The sequence below is a fragment of the Rhamphochromis longiceps genome, linkage group LG22 (genome assembly GCF_057381845.1).
Source record: "Rhamphochromis longiceps isolate RC_006_pf linkage group LG22, R_longiceps_female_GT1.1, whole genome shotgun sequence".
In the NCBI taxonomy this organism is placed as follows: Eukaryota; Metazoa; Chordata; class Actinopteri; order Cichliformes; family Cichlidae; genus Rhamphochromis; species Rhamphochromis longiceps.
Genome location: NC_140577.1, coordinates 23,116,039 through 23,141,276, shown reverse-complemented (window position 1 = coordinate 23,141,276; position 25,238 = coordinate 23,116,039). Strand labels below are relative to the sequence as shown.

At 41.5% G+C, this 25,238-nt stretch overlaps 1 protein-coding gene across 1 annotated transcript in view; it reads right to left on the bottom strand.

Moving 5' to 3' along the window:
• Window positions 1-7,789: 7,789 nt before the first annotated feature.
• adgrb2 (adhesion G protein-coupled receptor B2) overlaps window positions 7,790-25,238 on the bottom strand; it is a 257,215-nt gene continuing 239,766 nt past the window's right edge. Inside the window, exons 35-36 of the mRNA XM_085395366.1 lie at window positions 14,477-14,530; window positions 7,790-10,828 (exon numbers count right to left, since the gene is read on the bottom strand). Coding sequence (XP_085251492.1) covers window positions 10,652-10,828; window positions 14,477-14,530 — 231 coding nt within the window. The 3' untranslated portion in view covers window positions 7,790-10,651. The remainder of the gene's footprint in view (window positions 10,829-14,476; window positions 14,531-25,238) is intronic.

The window sequence follows — 25,238 nt, the reverse complement described above, 5'->3', positions numbered from 1 at the left end:
CTGCTCCTTTCTCACTGTCCTCTCTGAGCAGCATGGCACCAGAGCCTGTGGGACAGAACCATCTGTCAGCCACAGAGGAGGGACAGCTAGACATGCTACCGCCATTACAGCGATGGATTTCTACTGTTCCCTGTCTCAGGACGAAAACTCCTTCCTCGCATGCCAGGCACACTCTCTCTTTGTTGTAGAGCCAAAAATGTGACATGTTATTCCACTCGCAGGTTCATTCTGCATACAGCATCCCCAAGTTACCTCACACTGTCACTTTGCCCAAATTTTTCAAAGTTCCAGAGATGTTCATTGTTTTACATCTCAAAAGTATTTGTTTTTGCTTGGTTTTTTACTTCGCTTGTCAATCTTGGTCCTTTTTGCACCCCATTTCCTCTCGCGCTCACTCGGAGTTTCTCACTGCAGAGCTAAAATAGCCCGAGGCTGTGTCCACCAGGGATATTTTTCTGTTTTTCACAGCTATTGTGTAAACATTCTTGTATAGATTATACCACTTGCCAAAAGAAAAAAAATATATTAGTTAACCTTTGATTCCAAAAGCTTGGAAATTTCATTAAACGGGTAAAATGAGAGGGACAAGATTTCCCTTAAGTAACCTGCAAATACCGAATCCACATTGATCACAATGCGCTATAATACAAAAACAATGCTTTAGTCCTCATTCAACAAGTACAGAAACAGAGTCGGGAACAGTAAGGTATAACAGTACTGATTTTATATCCTCATACACAGTGGAAACCCAAGCTGCAGATCTATACAAGTGTACAAAATGCACAATAAGGATCTCCCAAAATAAACCATGCAAACTTACGCCATATTTACTTTTACGGGAACAGTGTTGTATATTGCATTTATTCATTTTGGGTAAAAAAAAAAATAGTGCAAAGTGCAGACTTTTGTTATTTGGTCTGCTGAAAGCCATTTAATATATCTGACATATTTTGAGTTTTAAAATATATTTTTTACATTTATGTGGATAGAGTACATGTGTAATATTCATTTCATTGTTGAGTAAAATTTGAGTAAGTGTTCAGGAAGAAATATCAAGTGAAACAAGTTTTTGATCACAAGTTTTTTTCTGCTACCCAGGTATGTTTAAAAACGTGTTATCAAAATGACTTGATAGTTTTATTTAATTGTGTAATGCTTATTGCTTCTTTAAGATTCAATAATTATATTTTAGAATTAAAAATATCATTTATAATAAAGACCTCGTGCAATACTGATGAATTATCCATTACAGAAACATTAAAAAATGATTGACGTAATTACCAGTACTTTTAATTTAAGGCAGCTGTGGCATAAACTTTACACTGAGTAGTGATCTAATAAATGTGTTAAGCACTGTACATTGAATTTTCTAACCTATAAACTTGTTGGCCTTCATAAAACATTAGCTGATATTTGTGGAACATAACTCATGTGTTGGCTACATATATGTTTGCCTGTGTAACAGGTAGGATCATGCATTGTGTCAAAATACCACTACAGACCAAGATCCTCACATTGTCTGTTGGTTATTTTTGCAGTAATGATGACACTAGGACTATAGAAACATTTATGTCAACGTGCACACAGGCACACAGTTCAGTAGCTGACTAACCTAGCTTGCAGCATAGCCTTTGTGCCATTGCTCACTGAGCAGAAGTAATGATAGTGTAGTTCTACCATTTCACAAATATCTTTGCCTCTAACTCCGTTAAGCACATACAATATACATTTACATGAAGATGAAATGGTAATTAAAAAGAACAGTGTCTTAAAGTAATCAACACACAGTTAAGTCAATTAAACAACCTACATGTGTATTCTTCTTCTGGCCTGTATATTGTTTCAGGGCCTGGTTCATGATGCAAAGGAAGGCCCTACACCACCACCTCCTTCTGATAAAATCCACCTAATTAATGTCGTTGTGCATTCTGCAGATGTCACTTAAAGACAATAGCTTTTAAAAATTAATGATCTCTAAGTAAGTTCAAGTGCCTTTCATCATATGCAGCATATCATGAGTGCTAGCGAAGAGAGCAGATCATATTGTTTCTGTCTTTTAACAGTTCCTAAAGTATAAGTCAGGTTACAAATTAAATAGTTTTTAATACAGTGGGGCAAAAAAGTATTTAGTCAGCCACCGATTGTGCAAGTTCCCCCACCTAAAATGATGACAGAGGTCAGTAATTTGCACCAGAGGTACACTTCAACTGTGAGAGACAGAATGTGAAAAAAAAATCCATGAATCCACATGGTAGGATTTGTAAAGAATTTATTCGTAAATCAGGGTGGAAAATAAGTATTTGGTCAATAACAAAAATACAACTCAATACTTTGTAACATAACCTTTGTTGGCAATAACAGAGGTCAAACGTTTACTATAGGTCTTTACCAGGTTTGCACACACAGTAGCTGGTATTTTGGCCCATTCCTCCATGCAGATCTTCTCGAGAGCAGTGATGTTTTGGGGCTGTCGCCGAGCAACACGGACTTTCAACTCCCGCCACAGATTTTCTATGGGGTTGAGGTCTGGAGACTGGCTAGGCCACTCCAGGACTTTCAAATGCTTCTTACGGAGCCACTCCTTTGTTGCCCGGGCGGTGTGTTTTGGATCATTGTCATGTTGGAAGACCCAGCCTCGTTTCATCTTCAAAGTTCTCACTGATGGAAGGAGGTTTTGGCTCAAAATCTCACGATACATGGCCCCATTCATTCTGTCCTTAACACGGATCAGTCGTCCTGTCCCCTTGGCAGAAAAACAGCCCCATAGCATGATGTTTCCACCCCCATGCTTCACAGTAGGTATGGTGTTCTTGGGATGCAACTCAGTATTCTTCTTCCTCTAAACACGACGAGTTGAGTTTATACCAAAAAGTTCTACTTTGGTTTCATCTGACCACATGACATTCTCCCAATCCTCTGCTGTATCATCCATGTGCTCTCTGGCAAACTTCAGACGGGCCTGGACATGCACTGGCTTCAGCAGCGGAACACGTCTGGCACTGCTGGATTTGATTCCCTGCCGTTGTAGTGTGTTACTGATGGTAACCTTTGTTACTTTGGTCCCAGCTCTCTGCAGGTCTTTCACCAGGTCCCCCCGTGTGGTTCTGGGATCTTTGCTCACCGTTCTCATGATCATTTTGACCCCACGGGATGAGATCTTGCGTGGAGCCCCAGATTGAGGGAGATTATCAGTGGTCTTGTATGTCTTCCATTTTCTGATGATTGCTCCCACAGTTGATTTTTTCACACCAAGCTGCTTGCCTATTGTAGATTCACTCTTCCCAGTCTGGTGCAGGTCTACAATACTTTTCCTGGTGTCCTTCGAAAGCTCTTTGGTCTTGGCCATGGCGGAGTTTGGAGTCTGACTGTTTGAGGCTGTGGACAGGTGTCTTTTATACAGATGATGAGCTCAAACAGGTGCCATTCATACAGGTAACGAGTGGGGGACAGAAAAGCTTCGTACAGAAGACGTTACAGGTCAGTGAGAGCCAGAGATTTTCCTTGTTTGAGGTGACCAAATACTTATTTTCCACCCTAATTGTGTGGATGCTTTAAGCATCCACACTATTGAGTTCCTCTTGGGACTTCCGTACACTTTTTGGCACTTAACTACTTCCGCAATTTTCAGCCGATTTTCACCGTTCAAATTTTAAACTATTCTGCTATTTCTGCTAATGTGTGCTATGTCTTTTGGTATTTTTCACTATTATACTTTTTAAAATATTAAGCTTAATTTGTCCCATTGAAATGAATGGGAAACTTCTGCAATTCTGCTAAAATTTGCTTGTTTCTGAAACTTAACTACTTCCTCATATTTTCACGTAGAACAACCATTCAAACTTTAAAATGTTCTCAAATTATTGGGCTATTCAGGTATAAATCAGCTTTTTCAAATCTTTTACCGTTTTACTTTTATGCCTCTTAAAGTTTTCAGTTGCACAATTGTGATTTTTCACAAAATACATGCGTTGTTATGGTTGCTATGCACTTGGCTTCCAGTGTGCCACTGAAGGTTTTGCAGTCTTCTCTTCATGTCCGAACAACTTCTTGCTACTTGCTCAATTTTCACTCAACTTTCACAAATTATACATCAAAACGTAGGTATTTTTGCTGGCTTTCCGAAAATGTCACTATCATTGTTGTGAGATTTATAGAATTTTGGCAAATCTCCTCAGACCAACACAAAGTCGCAAAGCTCTCCATAGAAAGTCAATGGAGAGCTTGTTCAAAATCACCGCTTGATTTCTGTAATGAGAGGCATATTCGAATCGTCATATCTCCTTAACGAAGCAAAGTTAAGACATAAGGCTTGTCCCAGTATATCTTCAGACACTCCTGACGCTCACAATTCAAGAATTATTTTCTCACCTATTACTGTTCTGAGATGAGTTAGACTTGTTTGAGGGTAGGAAATTCGTCCTTCGCTCAGATTTCTTCAGATTTCAAACTCTGGAAATGAACCACTTTTTTCTCTCGTCATATCTTTTTAATGGATTTCCACAGAGACCTGAAAATTTCCATGATTGTTCACCAAAGCCTGCTGTCTCTTACGGTGAAAGAATGATATTGATACTCCAAATAGATTTAGAGTTAGAAAGCGTTGTTTGAGGGCAAGTCAAGGCAGTTTTTGCTTTGCTCTACTCAGTTATGGTGCATTAGAAGTCAATTATCTTTAATATTTCATATTTTAATGATAAATTGTCAACACTTTAAGATTCCCCCATCTCTTCTGAACAAAACGGTGTAAGAATGACCGTTCTAGCCCCTACGGTTAGGAAATTATGGTCATTTGTTTGAGGGGAGTCGTCATTATGGGAAATAGACTGCAAAAATCCTGTGTCTCTCTGTGCTGCATGCACCTGTTTTGGCGGGAAAAAGTGCACAGGCTCTCTGATTGGTGGATTCAAATTCAGCAGCTCCAAGGCTGCTTGACTGAGCTAGAAACTTACTTCTCTCTCTGTGTGTGTGTGTGTGTGTGTGTGTGTGTGAGAGAGAGAGAGAGAGGGGAAGCCTTTTTATGGGATGATCTCATTGTAAGATTCAAATTCAATATATTTAGACTGGTTGACTGAATTGGATCTTGTGTGTGTCTCTCTCTGTGCATGTGTGTTTCCATATGTGTCCATATTTGTGATTGTGTGGCTGTTATATTTTTTTTTGCCAATTTTTTTCATTTAACAAGTATATTTGAGGGACCCTTAGCATGTTCAGCATTTTTTCAGCTGTCCATTTTGCTTTTCCAATTTTTCTGTTTAAGTTATTACTATTGTGCTAAATCATACTATTTCTGCTATTTTATAAGATTTGTGCTAAATATAGTATTTCTGTCAAATTATAGTATTTGTGCTAAAACATAGTATTGATTTAAAATTACAATATTCATAGTTCATCACAGTGTCTCTGGTAAATCACAGTATTTCTGCTCTGTTGTACTATTTTTCTAAATCATAGTGTTTCTGTAATGCTTAAGTATTTTTGGCTAAATATATTCTTTCTGTTATCTTATACTATTTCTCCTAAATTCTTGTATTTTTGAGAAGTTATCATGTTTCTGGTAAGTTACAATATTTCTGCTAAGTTCTGCTATGCTATTGTATTTCTGCCAAGTATTATGTTTCCTCTAAGATATTGCAGTTCTGCTAAGTTATTCCATTTTAGCAAAGTTCCTTTGCTTCTGCAAAGTTTTTACAATTTCTGCAACTTTTCAGCTTTTTCAGCTAGTTTTTGCATACAGCTTCAGCTTTAAAGCATCCACACTGCATTTTCGCAGGAAATGCAAATCTTTCTAGTTTACAAATAAATTCTTTACAAATCCTACCATGTGAATTCATGGATTTTTTTTTTCACATTCTGTCTCTCACAGTTGAAGTGTACCTCTGGTGCAAATTACTGACCTCTGTCATCATTTTAAGTGGGGGACCTTGCACAATCGGTGGCTGACTAAATACTTTTTTGCCCCACTGTATATGCTACCATGTACTTACCTAGTGAAACTTGACTGAGTAGCAGTGCGTCACTTCCACTTTGCACAAATCTCAGCACAATCTAGATACAGTTTCACTGCATGGAAGGGGAAAAAGTAGCCGCATCTAAAACAGCTGTCAACCACAGTGGTTATATTGAAATAGGAAAAAAAAAACATCACAAGAAAAAAAAATCCCTACCTGGAAAAAATGTATACATCAATAAATAAAAGGCACTGTTCTGTGCCATGCAGTTCAGAATCTTTCTTTCCAAATAAACCAATGACATAAAAGTAATGACAGTGCAGTGATATAAACCTTTTACAGTGCAGCTGTATGGCAGCTCATTTTTGGCATTAAGTTTCACCAATTAGTAATGCTATGCTGGAATCACACCACATGGCAGTGACTGTCTCCTAAGGTAGCCTATGTAGTAATATGATAAAACACAGAGTTTAGTTTTATTCAGTGTTGCCATGTTGCTAGCTATATATGACAAAACTAGCGGATCCTGTGAATGTGTAAATAAAGGTATACATTTTGTGGGGACCCTGCAGTTCTGGATTAGTTGCTTAGGATGGAGTATGGTACTCCAGCACTGGAAAAAAAAATAGCTTCCTCTGTAAGTCCTATCCTTGTTTCTGGACATTGCCAATACTGTAATATCATCCTAAACGAACAACAAGACAAAAGGTGAACAAGAGTGCTTGTTTTAGAAGCTGTAGCCAAGACATCCGGGAGGAGGGGGGCTCACCATGTTTTTGCTGCATCGCTATTTTTGTTTGCCCTGGCTATATTAAACTTTCAGGACTTGCTGCAAAAACACGCTAATCTCCGAGCGCCGTCAGGAACACGTACGTCTGGCTCTGTGGTTTCTGCTGGACGCGGCCTGTGTCGAGTTGAAATTTGTCATATCTTCCTCCCGCCGATGTCTGTCCCTGCTTAAAGTTTTTTCACTGTTATTTGTCAACAGAGTCTCTCCTTAGGTCACCAGTGACACACCAAGCACTGCAACTTAATTACCCACAAACCTTTGGGAGAAATAACCAAGAAGTCCCTCTTATCACTGTGACTCTTCTGCCAGAGGTAATGTGAAAACTCCTTCCGTGCTTTTACTCTGTCACCATGCATTTCATCCTTGGGGCTAGCTTTTCTTCCTCATCTGACCTCTCTCTCATCCTTCTCCCTCCCTTGAGAAAGTTTCACTTGGTGGCCTTTCTCCGGGGTGACTGATGGCTCCTCTATGGGCAGACTCATCCAGACTTAATTACCCACAAGCCCCTCAGAGGGCAAATGCAGAGTGACCGGGGCATGCGCACTATGTCATCCCCTCTCCCCCTCTTGCTCCTTTAGTCCAGCATCGCTGAGTGGATTGTTAAAGCCCATCCACTGTGTCCTTTTTTTCACTATGTTACATAATAAAACCGCATTTGTTTTTTGGGCGGGTGTGGATGTGGGGGGTTCTTCCTTGGAAGAGGATGCGATTAGCATAAGTATTACCCCCACCCCCACCCCAGTTATTCCAGTTTAACCAGACTTCAAACCAGCAGAAATGTTCTTGTTAAATTTTCAGACAGACCAGCGGGGCCTCTGATTGGTCACAGTTAAGCTTCAGTGCTGCTGGCTAACAAAGTTTGTCATGCCCAAACACCCAAAGTGGTATTGTGAAAAAAACAAAACCCCAAACACGGGATTGTACACTCCAAATCAAGACAGAGGCTACTTGTATTCCTCCGCAAATGCCCTTGATGCAGCTCACACCCACACACAACACACCGGGATCGATTTGAAAATTTATTTTCATATAAAAAAGACACTATGAAAACATTAGAGGACTACTTTGTACAATCTTATGTATAAAAAGAACAAAAATGGAGAAAGGGATGAGTTTTCAGTAATAAACCAGGAATGTTGGATGGTTGTAGCAGTCGGGTTAACACTGAAGCATCAGGGTGGAGGGCGAAGGTGAACATGGGGTGGGGGGTGGGGGGGGGTTAAGTTGGCTTGAACATGGAGTTGAGTTGCAAATTTTCTCTCCTTAGCTTTGTACTTGTTTGTGTGGGTTGATTCTTGTAAGACTGACAGGAAGAAAAATTGAGATGGCATTCTGACCGGCATCTTCTCGTGGTTAAATATGCATCGCAGAAGAGGAAAACGTTGAAGATTCGAAATGTTAAGACCCAAGATGAATATCTCAATCAGACAGGCAGCGTCTCACTTACCATTTACTCCGAGAAGAAAACTTAAAAGCCATTCATCACCGCGCCTGAAGCTGTTCACGCCGCAATAAACAAATCAGGGAGGGGGGCTGTATCAAAACGTCACATTGTGTGAAAATCAAACCTGACTATTGTTGTGGGTTTCTGATGGGAAGGGGGGGGGGGGTCTACAAATGATTGGTTTCTCATGGACTCACATGGGGGCCTGGCAGACAGTCGCTTTGTTCTGTTGGACACACTGTGCAGTAGATCTGGAAAAGCAGAGCCTCCTCACAGAAGGTCAGGTGAATGTGACCTTAGCTTGGCAACTTGGGATCAAACCTATCTCGCTCCTCTGAGAGAGGGCGAGCTGTAGGTTTGCTTATCGGCTGATTAACTTGAAAGGTTAGGAGGGCCGCGCTCTTGTCTCACCATCTGCGCTGTGCTGCTCTACTACCACATTAGGGATCTTTAAACAGATGGTTTGAGGGCTGCATTGGAAAATGTCAGGACAAATCGCCATCCCCGGATAATTACTGTTTTTGAGCGCTCCCCTTCCTCGGCATCTCTGCCTGCCTCTGGCTTTTTTTCTTTTTTGCTGTGTATATTTAGAACTTTCCTCCTCGGCTACCATTTTTCTTCGTTTCTTCACCCATAAGCTGTCTCTATTTTTTTTTCTATCCACACTGTTAGATTAATGGCAGCTGCTTTGAACATAGACAGAAAAGTTATGGAGCTATCATTTGAATTCATCCTGCACTCTCTGACACTTTCTCTCTGCTGGTGTGTGGAGGACTGATGTGCTAATGTAGCAGCAGCAGAAAACTGGTCGTCCTTTTGTAACCGCTGAAGTACGGAGGTAGAATGTCAAGCAGAAAACATCACCATCGGCTCCTCTTCAGTCTGACACCTTGTAGCCTTATAACCTGTGATTCCCTCCCCGTCTTTCTGCGAGCGGGGAATTACATATCTCTGCTCTGCTGCTAGACTTCATGCCTTCTAGGAGCACGACACTGAGTGGGCAGAGTGAGCAACAGAGGAGCGGCGCTGTAAGCAAAGAAAGGCATGTTTGTAGAGCTCGTGATGAAGTCCTCGGATCGTGTGATGTCTCATTACTGGATTCAAAATCCTCCTCAGGTCATTTGAAGCTAACCGAGGTTTTTTGACTGGGGGAAACTGATCAATTCTTCACTCTAAAGCAGCACATTTCTAAGGATCTCAAAAGCATTCCTTGTAGGCAGAAGTGCCTGAGATATTCTTCTTTTCTGGCTTTACTACGACTGGTGATGGTTGAAATGGAGTCAGATATTTAAGTCTTATACTACTCTTTTCTTTAAGCAGCAGAGGGGAAAAGAAGGAGATGCATGAATCTGCATGAGTCGCATCCTTTTTTGTTCCCTCTATTGGGGGCAGTGGGCGGGGGATCTCACGTGGTGCACATTATGTCAGAAAGCAAGCTCACATTTATGTGCTGTGTAACTGTTTACAGGAAATAAAACAAATAGATATATAATAAGAATGAAAAAGCATCACAAGCACAAACCCAACCAAATTCTCCAAATGAATCGATTCTTTTTTCATCAATGGGACCATAGAACACAACTCGGTTGGTAGTTATTTGTTTCAGTCGTGTTATTTTTCCTGTAGGGGAGGACATTTGTTTTTTATTTTGGGGAACCAAACCATAAAAAAAACATACCGAGTGAAGGAATGTGATGTTAACACAAAGAGTGCGATAGGAACGGGTGAATAAAAGTGTTGAAATGAAACCTGAAAAACAGAAGAGAGGATGGCACATATCATCGAGAGGCTCTGTCCCCACCCTCCGCCCCCACCCGCCCCCACATTCCCTGTCCGTTCAAATAAGAAAAAAAGAAAAGAAAAAAGGAATAGATAAAGACTGACCAATTTGATTCTCAAGGGGGAAAGCAAATTGAGAACAGGGTGCCTTGGAAGGGAGGAGGAGGAGGGGAGGCTACCCAAGTGTGAGAAACCTCAGTGAGATCTTTTCCCCTTGCTATAAAACAAATATCTCCCACCCCCACCTCAAAGTCATGAAACAATTGAAAGAGGTTATCTTTTTTTATCTTCTCCAGAATAAAATCAAGACAATTTCTCGGAAATAAGTTTCTCATAGTTTTTTTTCCTTTTTTCTTTTAAAGTTCATTTAAAAATCTTCTCTTTTTTAATCAGTCACAGACATGTCAAGCCCCTGTTCTTTCTTTTCAATAGTCTTTGCGAAAATATAGAGTAGAACAGTCTTCTTTCCATGTCTGTCCGCTGCAGCAGTAAACATACACTATGGGATCCGACAGAGCACATCGCAGGAGATGGGGAGGCGGGGAGTAGTAGAGAGTGTGTGTGATCCTTGCAGAGAACTCGTGTACCTATGTATAGCTTTTCAGTAGTCCGGTGTCTCTGTGTGCATCTGCACCTCGGCACGAGAGAGCGTGTCTGTTTCAGTGGGTGTCTTCACACGTCTGCGTGTCTTCACACTTCAGTCTGGAAGTCTCCCTCGGATGAGTCGGGGGTGTTAGCCGAGGACGAGTCCCAGTTTTTATTGTGCAGTTCCATCCGGTCCTTCTGCTCCCCGGGCACGATGGACAGCTCGGGGGTCATGGTCTTGAAGCTGTCCCAGGAGCTTTGGTCCTCTGGGGTTGACTTGTCCTAATAGAGAAGAAGGACAAAGAGAGGGGGCAGGAGGACGACCATGTTAGGAAAATTCTGAAAACGCTTTCATGCCGTCTGATGGAGAATTACATTTTACAAGATAATATTATCCCCGTATCTTTTCCTAATTACAGGCTACAACTAGCACTCATCTGCTTAGTTTAGTGTAAATAAAGAAAAGAGGAAAAAAGAAGAGGAAAAGGAGGTTGATGACCAATGAGTGATAAGCAACATGCTTATCACTCATAAAAAGGTCTACCGAGTGTAATTTGTGCAAAAACTGAAGTGTAAATGTAATTTCACGAGAGAGATGTTTTAGCAGAGCACACGCACCACCCTAGGAAGTTTGTTTAACGACCAGAGCAATAACCGCGTTTCACGAGATATCAGAAGTGCAATATTTTTCAGCCTGTGTACCCGCTGTATCTGTGGGTAACACAGTCGTCATGTAAAATAAATGATCGCCACCAGCACAGGGGAGCGCTGACGTTTGGTTTTACCGGCAAATAAAATGATTTCGATAATTAGACTGAACTGTTGAGTTGTTTACCGTCCGTGTGATCTTGTAACCGCTCTCGTTCCTTGCCAAGTTGGACTTGTAGCGATTACTCTTGGCCAGTACCAATCACTGATGGATGTAATCTCACTGCTTGTTTCATTTTTTTTCTCTCTTTTTTTTTTTGATATATGTGTATATCAACACGATAACAGCTTCTGGGGCTTCCTGGTGACAGGACTTACATTTTTCTTACTTTTTTTCCTAAACTAACAAGCTCATGCCTTCTGCTTCTGGGTCTGTGATGCTCTGTTTTTCTCTCGCTGCCAATTATAGCATATTGGCTTATCTGTACATCCAATGTCTGAATTTGGATTTATGATTGTGGGACTGAGATCTGAGCTCATAAATCTGGCTCTGATATTACATCACTGACCTTCAACAGCTTCTCCCCCTGCCTTCATCTAGTCTTCATTCAGACTTCAAAGTAAAAAATACAGCAACAGGGATATATGATGAGTTTGCCAGTACAATGTTAGATACACTCACCAGCCACTTTGTCAAGTACACCTGTTCAACTGCTCATGAACACAAATATCAAACCACACAATCACATGGCAGCTATTCAGCAATCCGAGACCATGTCTGCATGCCTAAATGCTATTAAGATTTTTCTGCAAAAAAATACTCTGGTATCAACAAGGCATTTTTGCTCCTGGATATTTTCTCTTTTTTGGAATGTTTTCTGTAAATCCAGAGGACACAGGAGAATGGTGAGGATCCTTTGAGTTGATAGGAAGGCAACAGTAACTCTCATAACTGCCCGTTACAAATGTGCAAAAGAGCCTTGCTGAATGCACATTATGTTGTGCACCTTGATACAGACGGGGATACAGCAGCAGAAGCTCACTCCTGTTAGCTAACATCAGGAAACTGAGGCTACAATTTGCATGTAATCACTAAAATTGGACAACAGAAGATAGGAAAATCATTGCCAAGTCTGAATTGTTTCTTTGTCAATTTCTGCTTCTGATATTTGGACGGTCGGGTCAGAATTTGGTGTAAACAGCATGAATCCATACTGCCCTGTATCATCTCACTGATTGTGGTGTAATATTGGAGGGGATATTTTGCATCACTGAAACATCACAGTATATTTTAGTTGCTGACCGTGTCAGTCCCTTTATGAACACAGTGTACTCATCTTCTGATGGCTGCATCCAGCAGGATAACGCACCAGGTCACAAAGCTCAGATCATCTCAAACTGGCTTCTTCAACATGACAGTGAGTTCATTGTAGTCACTGGCCTCCACAGTCAGCAGATCTCAATCAATTAGAGCATCTTTGGGATGTGGTTGAACAGTAGATTCACATCATTGGTGTGTGCCTGACAGAGCAGATCTGCAGCAACGGTGTGATGCTATCATGTCAACATGGACCAAAATCTCTGAGGAATGTTTCCAGCACCTTGTTGAATCTATGCTATGAAGAATTAAGGCAGTCCAGTCGGCAACACAGTATGTGCAAGGTGTACCTAATAAAGTGTCTGGTGAGCATAATTAAATCAAAGAAATACGAATAATAGGAATACGAAAATCGGGAAAATGTTTCAAAAAAATCCTGTAAAAACAATTCAATGGGAACATTTTATTTAGCCTGCAGGGAGTTTTGGAGATGGATACACCGCAACATTCAACAAATCAACAAACAAATTTCTTAGCACTGCACTTACAGGGTTGTAACAGTGCACTAAATTAGCATTTCCATATGAACCTTGATTTCCAAGTTTTGATATGGGTAAGTTGCACAGATAAAAAAAAAACCCTATATATATATATATATAGGGTTTTTTTTTTTTTGTCCATTTCAAGTCTCACTGTAAAGGTTCTTGCACTGATTGTTGCATATTACCATCAACAGAAGACAGTGACATTTACTCTCAAGTGAAGATTAAGGAACGTGGACAAGATTTCAGTAGTTACCTATCAAAAATGCTACCTCTGCTACCTCTGATGTGTGCCATTTGCAGAAATGGCACACATCTTCTGTCTCCTAACTCTCTAAACCAGAAATAAACTCACAAAAAGCATGAAAGCTTTTAAGCATGGGGTCTGTGATGGAAGCGTGCGGCCTGCAGATGAGCCCGCCATGCATGTAAAATACATGTCGGGGGATTAGCCAAAAAATGGAATTAGAGGAGGTGGCATTATTCATCAGATAAGGGCCATTATTCAAATTGGACTCGTTATCTCCCAGCAATCTCACACAGTGATTTCACAGACACAAACGGGGAAAGACCCCAGGGATCGCTGGAACAAATGACTCTTGGTGGAGCAAAAACATACAAAGACAAAAGAACAAGGTGGACCACTTGTGATGCTTTCCAGACACAATGAATCCAGCTGCTTTGTTCTTACTGAGCTGGAAATTCATCTTCTAAAATAATCATTCAGAAGATGAATATTTAAAGTATTTTCACTGGTCATCTTGAGAGTAGATGCCCGTCTGGACATATAATTAAGAAGAGAGAGAGCTCTACTGTTTCTGTTCTTCATCACCACCTCCCAGTAGCTCTCTTGCAGCTTTCACTTTTTTGTTTTGTTTTCCACAATCTTACCTTTGCTTTATTTCAGAAACTCCTCTGAAGTACTCACATATAACTCATTTTGAGTTATTCACACCCTCAGTCCCTGTCTGTCTCCACCCACACACACACACACACACACACACACACACACACACACACACACACACACACACACACCTCATTGATCTGCAGTTGCACAGCACTCCCCCCCCACCCCCTCGCAGTGTGTGTTGATCGTTGCTGAGGCGCTAGGGGGCAATATCTGCCTGATTATCATTCTCCCTGCGTCACAGCTTGACAGTTGGTAAAATGAATACAAAAGGCATAATCTAGGAGCCAATTTGCATGCTAAATGCTGGCGAAGGAACATTTTGTAATGCAGGACTGTGGGTAATGCTGCAGTTAAGCCCAACTTTATCCCTGGGAGACTAGGTTAACGCGATTGTGCTGCTACTGCGTGTCTACCCCTTCCCGTTCACCATCTCTGCCTGACTCCGTTCCCTCCTTGCCCTCGAGCCCCATCTCATCCCTCTCTCTTTGCCAGAAACCCCCTCTACTTACACTCGATGAGTTCTTTTCACCGCCGGCAGACGAAATGCTCCATCGCTTTTCCCTCTGTGGTGATGAAATGGGAAGGAGAAGACAAGGACGGGGTGAGAGGGAGAGAGAGAGAGGAGGACAGAGGAGGAGGGAGTGGGGTGAGGGGGAGGTGGGGGGTGAGGATCACAGTCACTGACAACTCTGCCCTGAAACAACAGCATTGTTCCCACACCTTCATCAGGTGAGCAGGCAGTTGTTGCTTTGAGCTTACACCTTACCCCTCGTCTCTCCCTGTCTCCATCTCTCTCACCAGCTCTCACGAAAAAAAAAAAAAAAAAAAAATATATATATATATATATATATATAACACACACACATCATGCACACATGGACAGAAACAGTGCAGACAGTGATCAATGTCAGCATGGTTACAGTTGAAATGTGTTGGAACAGCCTATATTTTCAATATCCTGATCCGTCAGTGCTTAGAGGTGAACTGTGAATGCGAGGACAGAGTGAAAGAAAAGACTCTACATGCTACACAGCTGACAGTAACTAACAGTAACTACGACTACTATATAAGGGATGCGAGTATGAGTATAATCTCATTCTTGAAGCCCTCCTGCACAGTGCTGGAGGGCTTTGAAGCTCATGTTTTTGGAATGATGTTGAAAGAAGATAACTAATCTGGTTATTAGTGCAAGGAAATGCTATCTTCGCTATCTGCATTATTGATTTTACACTGTAGGTGTTAACATAGCACATAAAAAAAGTTCAAGCTGGGCTATAAAGTGGACGCTGCTGACTCTGAAGGTTCTGCCTTTGGCTCAAATACATAAACCGTGTTTCCCCGGCTGTAACGTTGCAATGTTATCCTTCTTTTTTTTTAGTCCAAAGGCGTCTGGCATTGGAGTTCTCTTGGTTATTGTGCTGACAGATCAGCAGCTTCATACAACTATGTGTTTATGCCACGGTGAGCTTGAGGTGGGGACTCATTATTTGGACTCTAACTCCCAGCCCGCCTCAGGAACGGCCCCAGATTGATTCCCAGCAGCAGTTAATATCGAACATATTGACTCAAGCTTTTCTTTTTTATCCTACATAGTTTTAAGTTTCTGCAAAAAGTTTGCAAAACACCCAATTCTATGTTCGTATTTATTCTTTTCTTTCTCTATAAAATAGTGAATTGCACAGCTTTCTTTCAGGGAGAGCTTCGCAGAGTTTGTGTGGGTGTTTGGAAGTGTGTCTTGATGTGTGTGACTAGATAAAAAGATGCAAAAATGGTGCTGCTTTGTTAGATTAAAGAGTCTTCCCCTTTAATGTCAAAAAACCAATGTTCAGGAGTCAGATTTACTGTTTCTTTCTTCGATCATGTCAATATAAGCTGTGAGCAAAATCTTGTCTTGGGCATGTCCACACTTTTTCTAGCTGTTTTCAGATCACTCCCAGGAAGTCCCATTATAATCATATTGAAGTGTGATGCTGTTACGGCCCCTTATTTCCTGGATGTGACAGACTGTGATCGCACCATGGATCTCCATATCTGCGCATAGAGCAAACAAATCCTATTTTAAACCACCCACAATTCTTATGGAGGATGATCACTGGTTATAACAGCTGGTTCTCCAGCACCAACCGTGCAGCTTTCATGTCTTGATGCACGCTCAATCATCCAGGTACGGAAATAGCGCAAAGTGGATTCTGTTGCAGCGTTTTCAGTGGGAGAAACTGAAAACTGAACTACCTTTGACATGAAGCCAACATTACAGAGACACAAGGGCAACTGGTCATAACGAGACTTCCGGGGAGTGCCCTAAAAACAGCAATCATGCTGAAAGTGGTCCAAAGTGCACAAGAAGACTTTGATATACCTTATTTATATGCGTCAAAAGCCACTAGAAAAGCCAAGCATATTAGGGTTTAGGCAATAGGTTAAACTTAATGGACCATTTCTGAAGGCTGAATTTATGGCTCATTTTTCTTACATGCTTCAGTCATGATAATGAGTACCTTCATATTTCTGCCTTTCATCAATCAAAATGGCAATTTGCGATTAAACAACTACCCTTTAAAAGCCGAGTTTATGCACAATCAGTGCTCACAACTGTACCAAACAATACAGGTTTACATACCTTCGCAATTTAGCACACAAAAGCAACTCACCTGCAGCGCTCCACTGCTGTTTAATGAGGAATCATGGGGGTCCTGAAATGTACTTTCCATTATATTTTTGCAGATACAGCAGGGGAAAATTGAACTCATGTTGCTACTAGCACTGCAATACCCCAAATACACCTTCTAACGCTGGGTAAAGAGGTTGGAGCCAGAAAGCAGAAAATTTTGCCCTGCACTTAAAAGTTTCAGGCAAGCTATGAGGTAGAAAACGCTACAAGCTGCAAGCACAACAAAGCAAAGTGAAGAGAACACGTAGGGAGTCAGTGGGAGGGTACGCACTCAAACAACGCTACAGCACAAACATCTAAGGCCATCTCTAGAAGCCTCTGCTACAATGTTGGTGGATGAGGCCCACTCTCTGCCACTCAGAACTCCCCTCATTTGGACTGTGGAATTGGAAATCGTGTCTGAGTGTGGGTGAGAAATGTGGCAGGCTGTCTCTGGGAGATGACAGGTGGGTTGTGGGTAAGTGGGTTAACTTTACCTTTGTTGACTTGGATGCCCATGGTTCTGCTGACTGTCTGGCTACATTCAAACTGGGACATGACAACAAGCATGCAACACAAAGCCCAGTCAGCAAACAAAGGACATAAAACAGGAAGAAAAAAAAAAAAAAAAGAGAAATCAATAAAATGTTGTAGTAAGGCAAAGAAAAGACACTGAGAATTAGGTTCTTGACATGTGTGAATACATAAATAAACTCAAACTGTGACTGGACATGAAGAGAACTGAAATCACAGTTAAACAAGAACAAAATGAAAGTAACATCAAACAATGCAGGAGCAGATTGAGTGGATGCCAGAATACAACGGTCATTTGCATCTATCAGTGGGCTTCAGGGTCACTGAACCGGACCTTGCCTGTTTCAACATTTCTGTGTGTTTATTTCATTATATCATCAAGGTAATGACTGAATCTAGATTGCCTATTCACCACTGGCATAATATATTAGGTGTTAGGGTTGGGAGGGGGCAAAAATTGTCCATGCATAGCAGTCCTTAGCACCGTTTACCCCCTTAGCTGGGAAAGAATCTGTGTCACAAGTAATAAGGCCCTTCAAAGGAGCCAAATTTGGAGAATGTAGGGTAAATAAATTCCATTAGTGTAACACATTGCAAACAAACGAGCAATCAGACACACAGGCTTGGTTTGCTGCTGCTGTCTGGGCCTCTGCAATCCAAGGCCACTGCTTCTATAGAGAAAACAGTTCCAGCATGTGATTTGGACCTTTTCACCTCCCTTTAATTGGCCCAAGGACACTAAATGAGCTAAATTAGTATTGTGCCTGTTGGTGCACGAAGCCAGTGTAAGGCTTGTTCCGCCTGGACTACCCGTCCCCTCATTAGGAGCCACTGATAGAGCCAGTGTGCTAACGCTATACTTCGCCAAGTGTTCAGTTTTCATGGGCAATTTGTGTGGAAGGATGAAAACAGCTGATGAATTTATACTCGGCATGGAGAAGGGGAGGAGGAGGCAAGGAAATAATTAAAAACAAGCTAATGAGAGGAATTAATTATTCAATTAATGCCTCAAACGTGACACCCAGGGCTGAGTTTAGAGGGAGGAATGGGAAAATGAGGGAGACAGCGAGAGGGAAAATGTCAAGCTGCGAGGACGAATAGAGGGGAGAATGAGATATGAAGAGGAAGAAGAGGGGAGGACTTGCTTTATTGCTGGAATGTGAAATTGAAACTCCTTAGCTTAATGCCGGCAAATTGACTATCGAGACCTACGGGGTTTGCAAGTGCAGGCAAATTGCCCTAACTGAGTCAACAAAAATTGGCTTCTTTGTCATTTAAAATTATACATCTTCATTTTACGTGAAACATTCCCGGAGCTTGCACATTACCCTGGCTAAATTTCCCTACAGTGGCCTCAAAACCTTGCTGGAATATCAATAAATATCACTAAGACAGCACCCAAGTCTCACCTCACTTTAATGGAGAAGGCTAATGGAGTATCCTCCTAGACAGACTATGCACCAATATGCTTCCATATGTAGCCTAACAGACAAGGATTTCATCGTGTAATTCTCACACATCCCTACAGCCATTTCAGGCTGAATTGCTACATGCTTTCATAATCGAAAATTTGCCGTTCCTGCTCTGATCTAGCATCAGTAAAAAAAGAAAAGAAAATAAAAAACAAAGCAAGGCTTGTTTTCTCTCTGTCTCTGTCCCTCGCTTCTCCTTTTTCCTTCCCGCTGCGTTCTGCGTAAGTCCTCGCTGTCTATCAGGAGAGGGAAGCCAATCCACGCTTCATTTAATCAAGAACACAGCAGACGATGGGATGGAAATATAACCCATCTGAGAGCTAAAAAATACATCAGCCAAGTCATTATGCAGTGGAAGCGCTCTTTCTCACACTCACACACCCACCGTCCATCCCACACACAGCGAGGCACAACACTGCATCATTGGGCACTGCATGCAAATTTGTGTTATGACCTTCTGAACTCTGTGGAATGGATAGAAAATGACAGGCTAACTCCACAGTGACAGAGGCCAAGAAGCTGTTCTAAATCTAAACATTAGTGTAGACACTAATGCTAATACATACTGTGTTACATGCTCTCTGTCTTTTAGTAACCCCACTGACTCCATTTGTATCCTGCCTCGTTTGTGGAATGCACAATGAAACTACACTCCATCCATCTGCTAGCCATATGGCCCCAGTCAGAGCATCTACTGTACTTAAAACAGAGTAGGATTTGAATTTGTTTTCATCATTAGCATTAATGTGAAGGCCCACTTTCTGTCCACTTCAGCAGAGTGTAACACAAGTGTTATCACTGCAGATATCATTCTCATATGTGGGCAGATGACTTTGTAACTGTACAGAATAACCACTTGATTCCTGGTCAGTAACTGCTGTTCTTGGGTCAACAAAGCAAAATAACAGCTAACAATTTAAGACTAACTTGTACAACTCTCAAACCCCGTTCGCAGTTGCTATGTGTCTGCATTAAACAACGCATCAAAGAAGTAAGAGGAATACAATATACTGCCCTTAGTATTCACTCGTCGGCCTTTATATACATACTGTGACCAGGAGATATTTTATTTTGTATTCTTATGATCACAGTTATAATCAGAAGGATCAATCATTAATCATTTACCATTGTTGAACCAGTTGACAGAATAATCTTTGAACCACATCTATGTTAACATTAATCTACACAGATTATCAGTACTTTAATCAGTCTATTGTTGTTCTGGACTATTCATGTTATTTGCTTAAAGCTGTTTCACAGTTCTGTAACCACTCAGAAGCCTGTGGGTCCTGCTGGACCCTGCCTTAGTTCTATGTTCAGTTCTGCACGTACACAGGCCTTTAAAGTACATGCACGCTCTTATATAACACATGCATGTGTACACACACACTTAGTAAGAATAGGAGGGTCGTCTGAGGACAGTTTTCTGATAGATATACTTTCACAAAAGGCACGAATGTAATACACACTTGTTTTTCTCTAAAAGCTAGCAGTTGATGTCCATATTAGGTAAACTCTCTGAACAGGCCCAAACTGTTATCATTTCCAGTAAGGTCTGACTGTGTGACGTCATCATGGGTTATATAAGGATGGGGAGCTGTCCACTCTTTGGAGATCTGTGGCTGTACGCTTGTCTTCCCATGCTTCTGTCTTAGAAGTGTGTAATAAAATCACTATTCTGACATCTACTGAGACCATGCAGTCGTTTGTCTTCTCCTCAAAACTCGAATCATGACAATACAAATTTGAGTGGCATACAATTCTTAATCCATTGGGTTTAATATGATATCAGCTCAGAATAGCTTCAACTATTCTAGGAAGGCTTTCTTCAAGGTTTAGGCATTTTTTCTGGGAATTTTTGACACAAATGTTAGAGAGAAGTCCTGGCCTCCAGTCTCCACTCTAATTAATCCCAAAGGTTTTCTATCGGGTTTAGGTCACGACTCTCTGAGGGCCAATCAAGTTCTTCTACACCAAACTCGCTTATCCATGTCTTTATAGACCTTTGTGCTCTCGTATGCAGTCATTTTGGAACACAAAGAGGCTATTCCCAAACTGTTCCCACAAAGTTGGGAGCACGAGATTGTCCAAAATGTCTTGGTATGCTGAACCTTTAAGAGTTCCTTTTCACTCGGACTGAAGCCCAACTCCTGAAAAACAACCCCACACCATACCAAACACCCCTTCCACCAAACTTTACACTTGGCACAGAGCAGTCAGACAAGTACCGTTCTCCTGACATCCACCAAACCCAGACCTGTCCATTGGATTATCAGATAGAGCATGATTCGCAACTCCATAGAATATTTTTTCACTGCTCTAGAGTCCTGTGGTGCCATCCTATGTGCTTTCTGATGCTTTGGACTGCGCTTGTTGATGCAAGGCTTGGATGCAGCTGCTTGGCCATGGAAACCTATTCCATGAAGCTCTCTGACTCTGCATCCACTCACCTGGCTCTGTGATTTAACCTGGCCTACCACTTCTTAGATGAGTTGCTAATCATTTCCATTTCCTTAGAGCAGGGGTCTCGAACTCCAGGCCTTGATGGCCGGTGTCCTGCAGGTGTTAGATGTGTCCTTGATCCAACACAGCAGATTTAAATGGCTAAGTTACCTCCTCAACATGTCTTGAAGTTCTACAGAGGGCCTGGTAATGAACTAATCATTTGATTCAGGTGTGTTTACCCAGGGTGAGATCTAAAACCTGCAGGACACTGGCCCTCGAGGCCTGGAGTTCGAGACCCTTGCCTTAGAGTAACCAATTTTTTCACAAATGCTTGTAGAAGCAGCCTGTATGCTTAGGTGCTTGACTTTACACTGTGGCCATGGAAGTGATTGGAACACTTATATTCAATAATTTGGATGGTTGAGTGAATACTTTTGGCAATATAGTGCATATGCTTGTGTTAGGCTGAAAAAGACATTAGGAGTGTTTCTGATGAGTTTTTCAATAGTATATGCAACACAGAGCCAAATTTAAATTTATTTTCAGACTGCGGGAGTATGTCTGCTAGCTTCAGAACGGATAGACAAGGTGATCTTCAGCATGGAGGTTAATGGGGACTCTTGCAGTTGTCTGTCTGGCTCCTACTTCTTTCCAGTCACATATTTCCTATCCTTTTCAGTCTATTAAGTAGAATGCTTATTCAGCCTCTGGACAGACATCTGGTAAATATAAGGATTACCAGATACCAGGTAGCACAGATTTAACAAGAATATGGCTGTATGAGATTGGAAGAAAAAGGAGAGACAAGAAAAGCAAAATCAGGAGTTTGAAGTGTGTTGATTCTATCTGTGAGGGTACATGTAATGCCTAAGACCACTGTAAGCCCACTGCACTTACATGGAAAATTGGATAAGATGTGAAAGCAAAAAAGAAATGTGTCCGTGTCTCTTTGTGTTTCTGATATCCACTCATCTCCCCAACACAGCCAACACAGAGCTCCTACCTGAAGAGAGCAAAATGAATCAGGTCTCTTCTGACCCCTTTTGCAATATTTTTCAGTGTTTCATCAGCACACATAAAAGTGCATAGCGTTTAGTCCTTTTTAGTGCATGAGTTTATGAACATAATATCATGTTTATGAGGTGGTTATAAATCATTTTGGATGGGCTGTTGTCTTTACAGACTGGTTTATTATGTGGTTATGGTGTTTAGATCGTAAGATTTAACTCAGGCACTGAAAATGGACACAATGGACGCACCTTTTTTTCACAACATAAAAACATTACAAAATCAGGATATTAAGAAAAAAAGTTCACTCATGAACATCCAGTCCTGTATCACACCACTATACAAGTCCTGGACATCCGTCCAGATAAAGTCGCTCCAGATTTTCAATATGAAACTGCAAAGGGCTTAATGAAGGAGGAGGAATTAGCATTCATTATCTGAACGCTGAGGCATGAGGGTGTACGCGACGATGCACAGAACTGTTACACCACACCATACCACTGGGAAGGGGGGTTCAGCATAATATTAAGGTTCATCAAATACAGATACTTCACAATGAGGAAGCACCGACAGGTGGAAAATGAGCAGCTACAGGTAGTATAGTTTGACACCGTTTGTTTTACTGTAATTACACATGATAAATTCTTGCAGACCTGCAGCTAGTACCATGGTTGCTAAGTTTAATTCCTCCTTTAATGCTAACAGATCTGCTGTTAACATTCTTGTATTTTCTCAAAAAGTGGTACAAAAGATTTGCACAAAAGTATGCATTTCATTCCTGCTCTCAGCTGTCAAGTTTTTAAGATTAATTTGTAATTAGCTGTTTAAACTAGTCAAGTAACCTTCACATTTACTATCTAAATTAAACTAGATAATTAACTTGCCAACTTCGTTAGCTCTTTTAAACTCCTGTCTTGGGTTGGAACATTTCAGGTTTTAAAAGGAGAATATTTATGGGCACTGAATGTGCACTTTATGAAAACCTACAAGCTACATGTCCCAGAAAAAGGCTGGGTGTGTAAAATCTTTAGCATCATTGTAATACAGGTATTCCTACTATTCTCACCATGATAATAATGAATGTGTAATTTGTTACATTTTATTTTTAATGCTTCTGCAGGTGCAACGCTTTATTACTATGACATACTCCAACAGAGTTCAGGTTCATAAACCTGGTTCATAAACCTGAACTCTTACGCCTTCAAGGACAGCTTGTTCAGTGTTTCTTTTTATTGTTTTAGGCAATGCTCAGATACAGTATATACCAAGCTATCTTCTGTAATACAGCGGACAAATGGAAGGTCATCCATTCGCACTACTTATCAACATGTAAAGAAATCCAAAGCCTGACTAACCCAGTCACAGCTGATAAACTGCAATTGAGCAATTATTCTGGGGGGAGGAATTCAACCAGCAGACGCTTCAATGTGAAATGCACAAATGACTGTATGAAAACACAGCTTCAGGACAAAAGGTGGCAAACTATGAGGTACAAACTGTAGCATGTAGGTACATTGCCTACTTTAGCAGCATTAGAGGGGCTTTACACCACAAGGTTTATGTTGTTTTAGCACGTCTTACTTTGACTTTCTTTGTAAACCAGGGATGCTCTGCGAACTAGAGATGGCTCAGTGTTGTGCCTCGGTGGAGGGGGAGGGGGGACCTGTTGTGGGCGAACACCAGCCATGGTAGTTAGAAGGGCAACAGGGGTATTTAGGGTTCTGTTTAAAGCACTGTTTTATGATAACATTATGTAGACAACTGGACCGAGGGGTTGCGATGAACTGGCCGACCTCCTTCATCATTAAAAAGGTGAGACACTCAATAGAGCCTGTCCTTAAGTGACAAAGTCAATTGGCCATATGAAGTTAAAGGTGAATTTCAACTTCCACGGTACTTTGGGTGTCCACCCGTGAGGAGATACCCTCGCGAAATGCCATTTTGTTTGCAATTAAATCACTCATGTAGGATATGTGAAAATCACTGTCACTCTGTCACACGCTGTAGAAGGGAGGTTATTAAAGTAATTATGAAACGATTATATCATTACTCATGCAGTAATTGTCTCCTAAACACAGTTTATGTGCTCCAAACACAGGCAGTGCATCACAGTGATCTCAAAACATAAAACGGATAAACACACAAACAAGAAGGAACAAGTGGACACACACACACACACAGAAACAAGTTATGGCCACATCCACACACAGAGAGGCATGCTGCCACACACGTAGGCTCTCTGATACGTGAGTGTATGAACGTGCACATCCGCTCGCACAGACTAGCACAAACCCCTCTCATCTCCATAATTACTGTATAGTCAGCATGTCCGTGTCTGGGGGTGACTCTCAAAGTGAGATGTTGACAATAGCAGAGCCGAATTCAAGCTGGGGCCTGTCAAAGACCTGACGCTGATAGCATTATCCGTGTAATTATTCGCAGTTAAGTGAACGGCCTACTTACTTTTAACATAATGGAATTGGAGGATTGAGCTGTACCGGTGCTGTCCTTTCACATCATAACTCGCGTGACGTCATTAACCAGGAGGAAATACGCGCGCCGATTTGACTTAATTATTTTAAACACGGGCCGTCTATTACTCGTGGCTGCTCTCTCGCTTCTTTTAACGTTCCGGGCATAATCTCAAAGCACACCTGAGCTCCCTCTGAAGCACATTAGCATGCTACGGCGCAACTGTTGTTAAGAGCCGCAGACTTCTAATATATGGCTTGCTCTTTTGCGAGCGCCTGCCATTTTTCTTCTCCTCCATAAAGTAGTTGCTTGGCATGCGCGAACGTGGAGTCAGCCAGCGCTTCTGAAAATCTTGATCAAGACGCAGAGCAAATGAGGAGTGAAGTAAAAGGCCGCTGCTCTGGCAATGGGAAACTGCAACATGTTTCCCTCTGTGTGTGTGTGTGTTCACAGCATGGGGAATATGAGAGATGTCAGACTAGCCTCTGTTCCTCCTCTGGCGGTGTAAATTAGATGTGAAACCAGCATACCATCGATGCCAGGGGAAAGTACACCTATCAAGGTTGGCTAACTCATCATGGCTCCACGCACTAAAGCGCAGCAGATGAGTGGAATGCAGGCGTGTATGCGTGTGTTTAAATCTTAATGAAAGTAGCCCTCTGAAGGTCAGCGCGGAGCAAGCGGGGGACT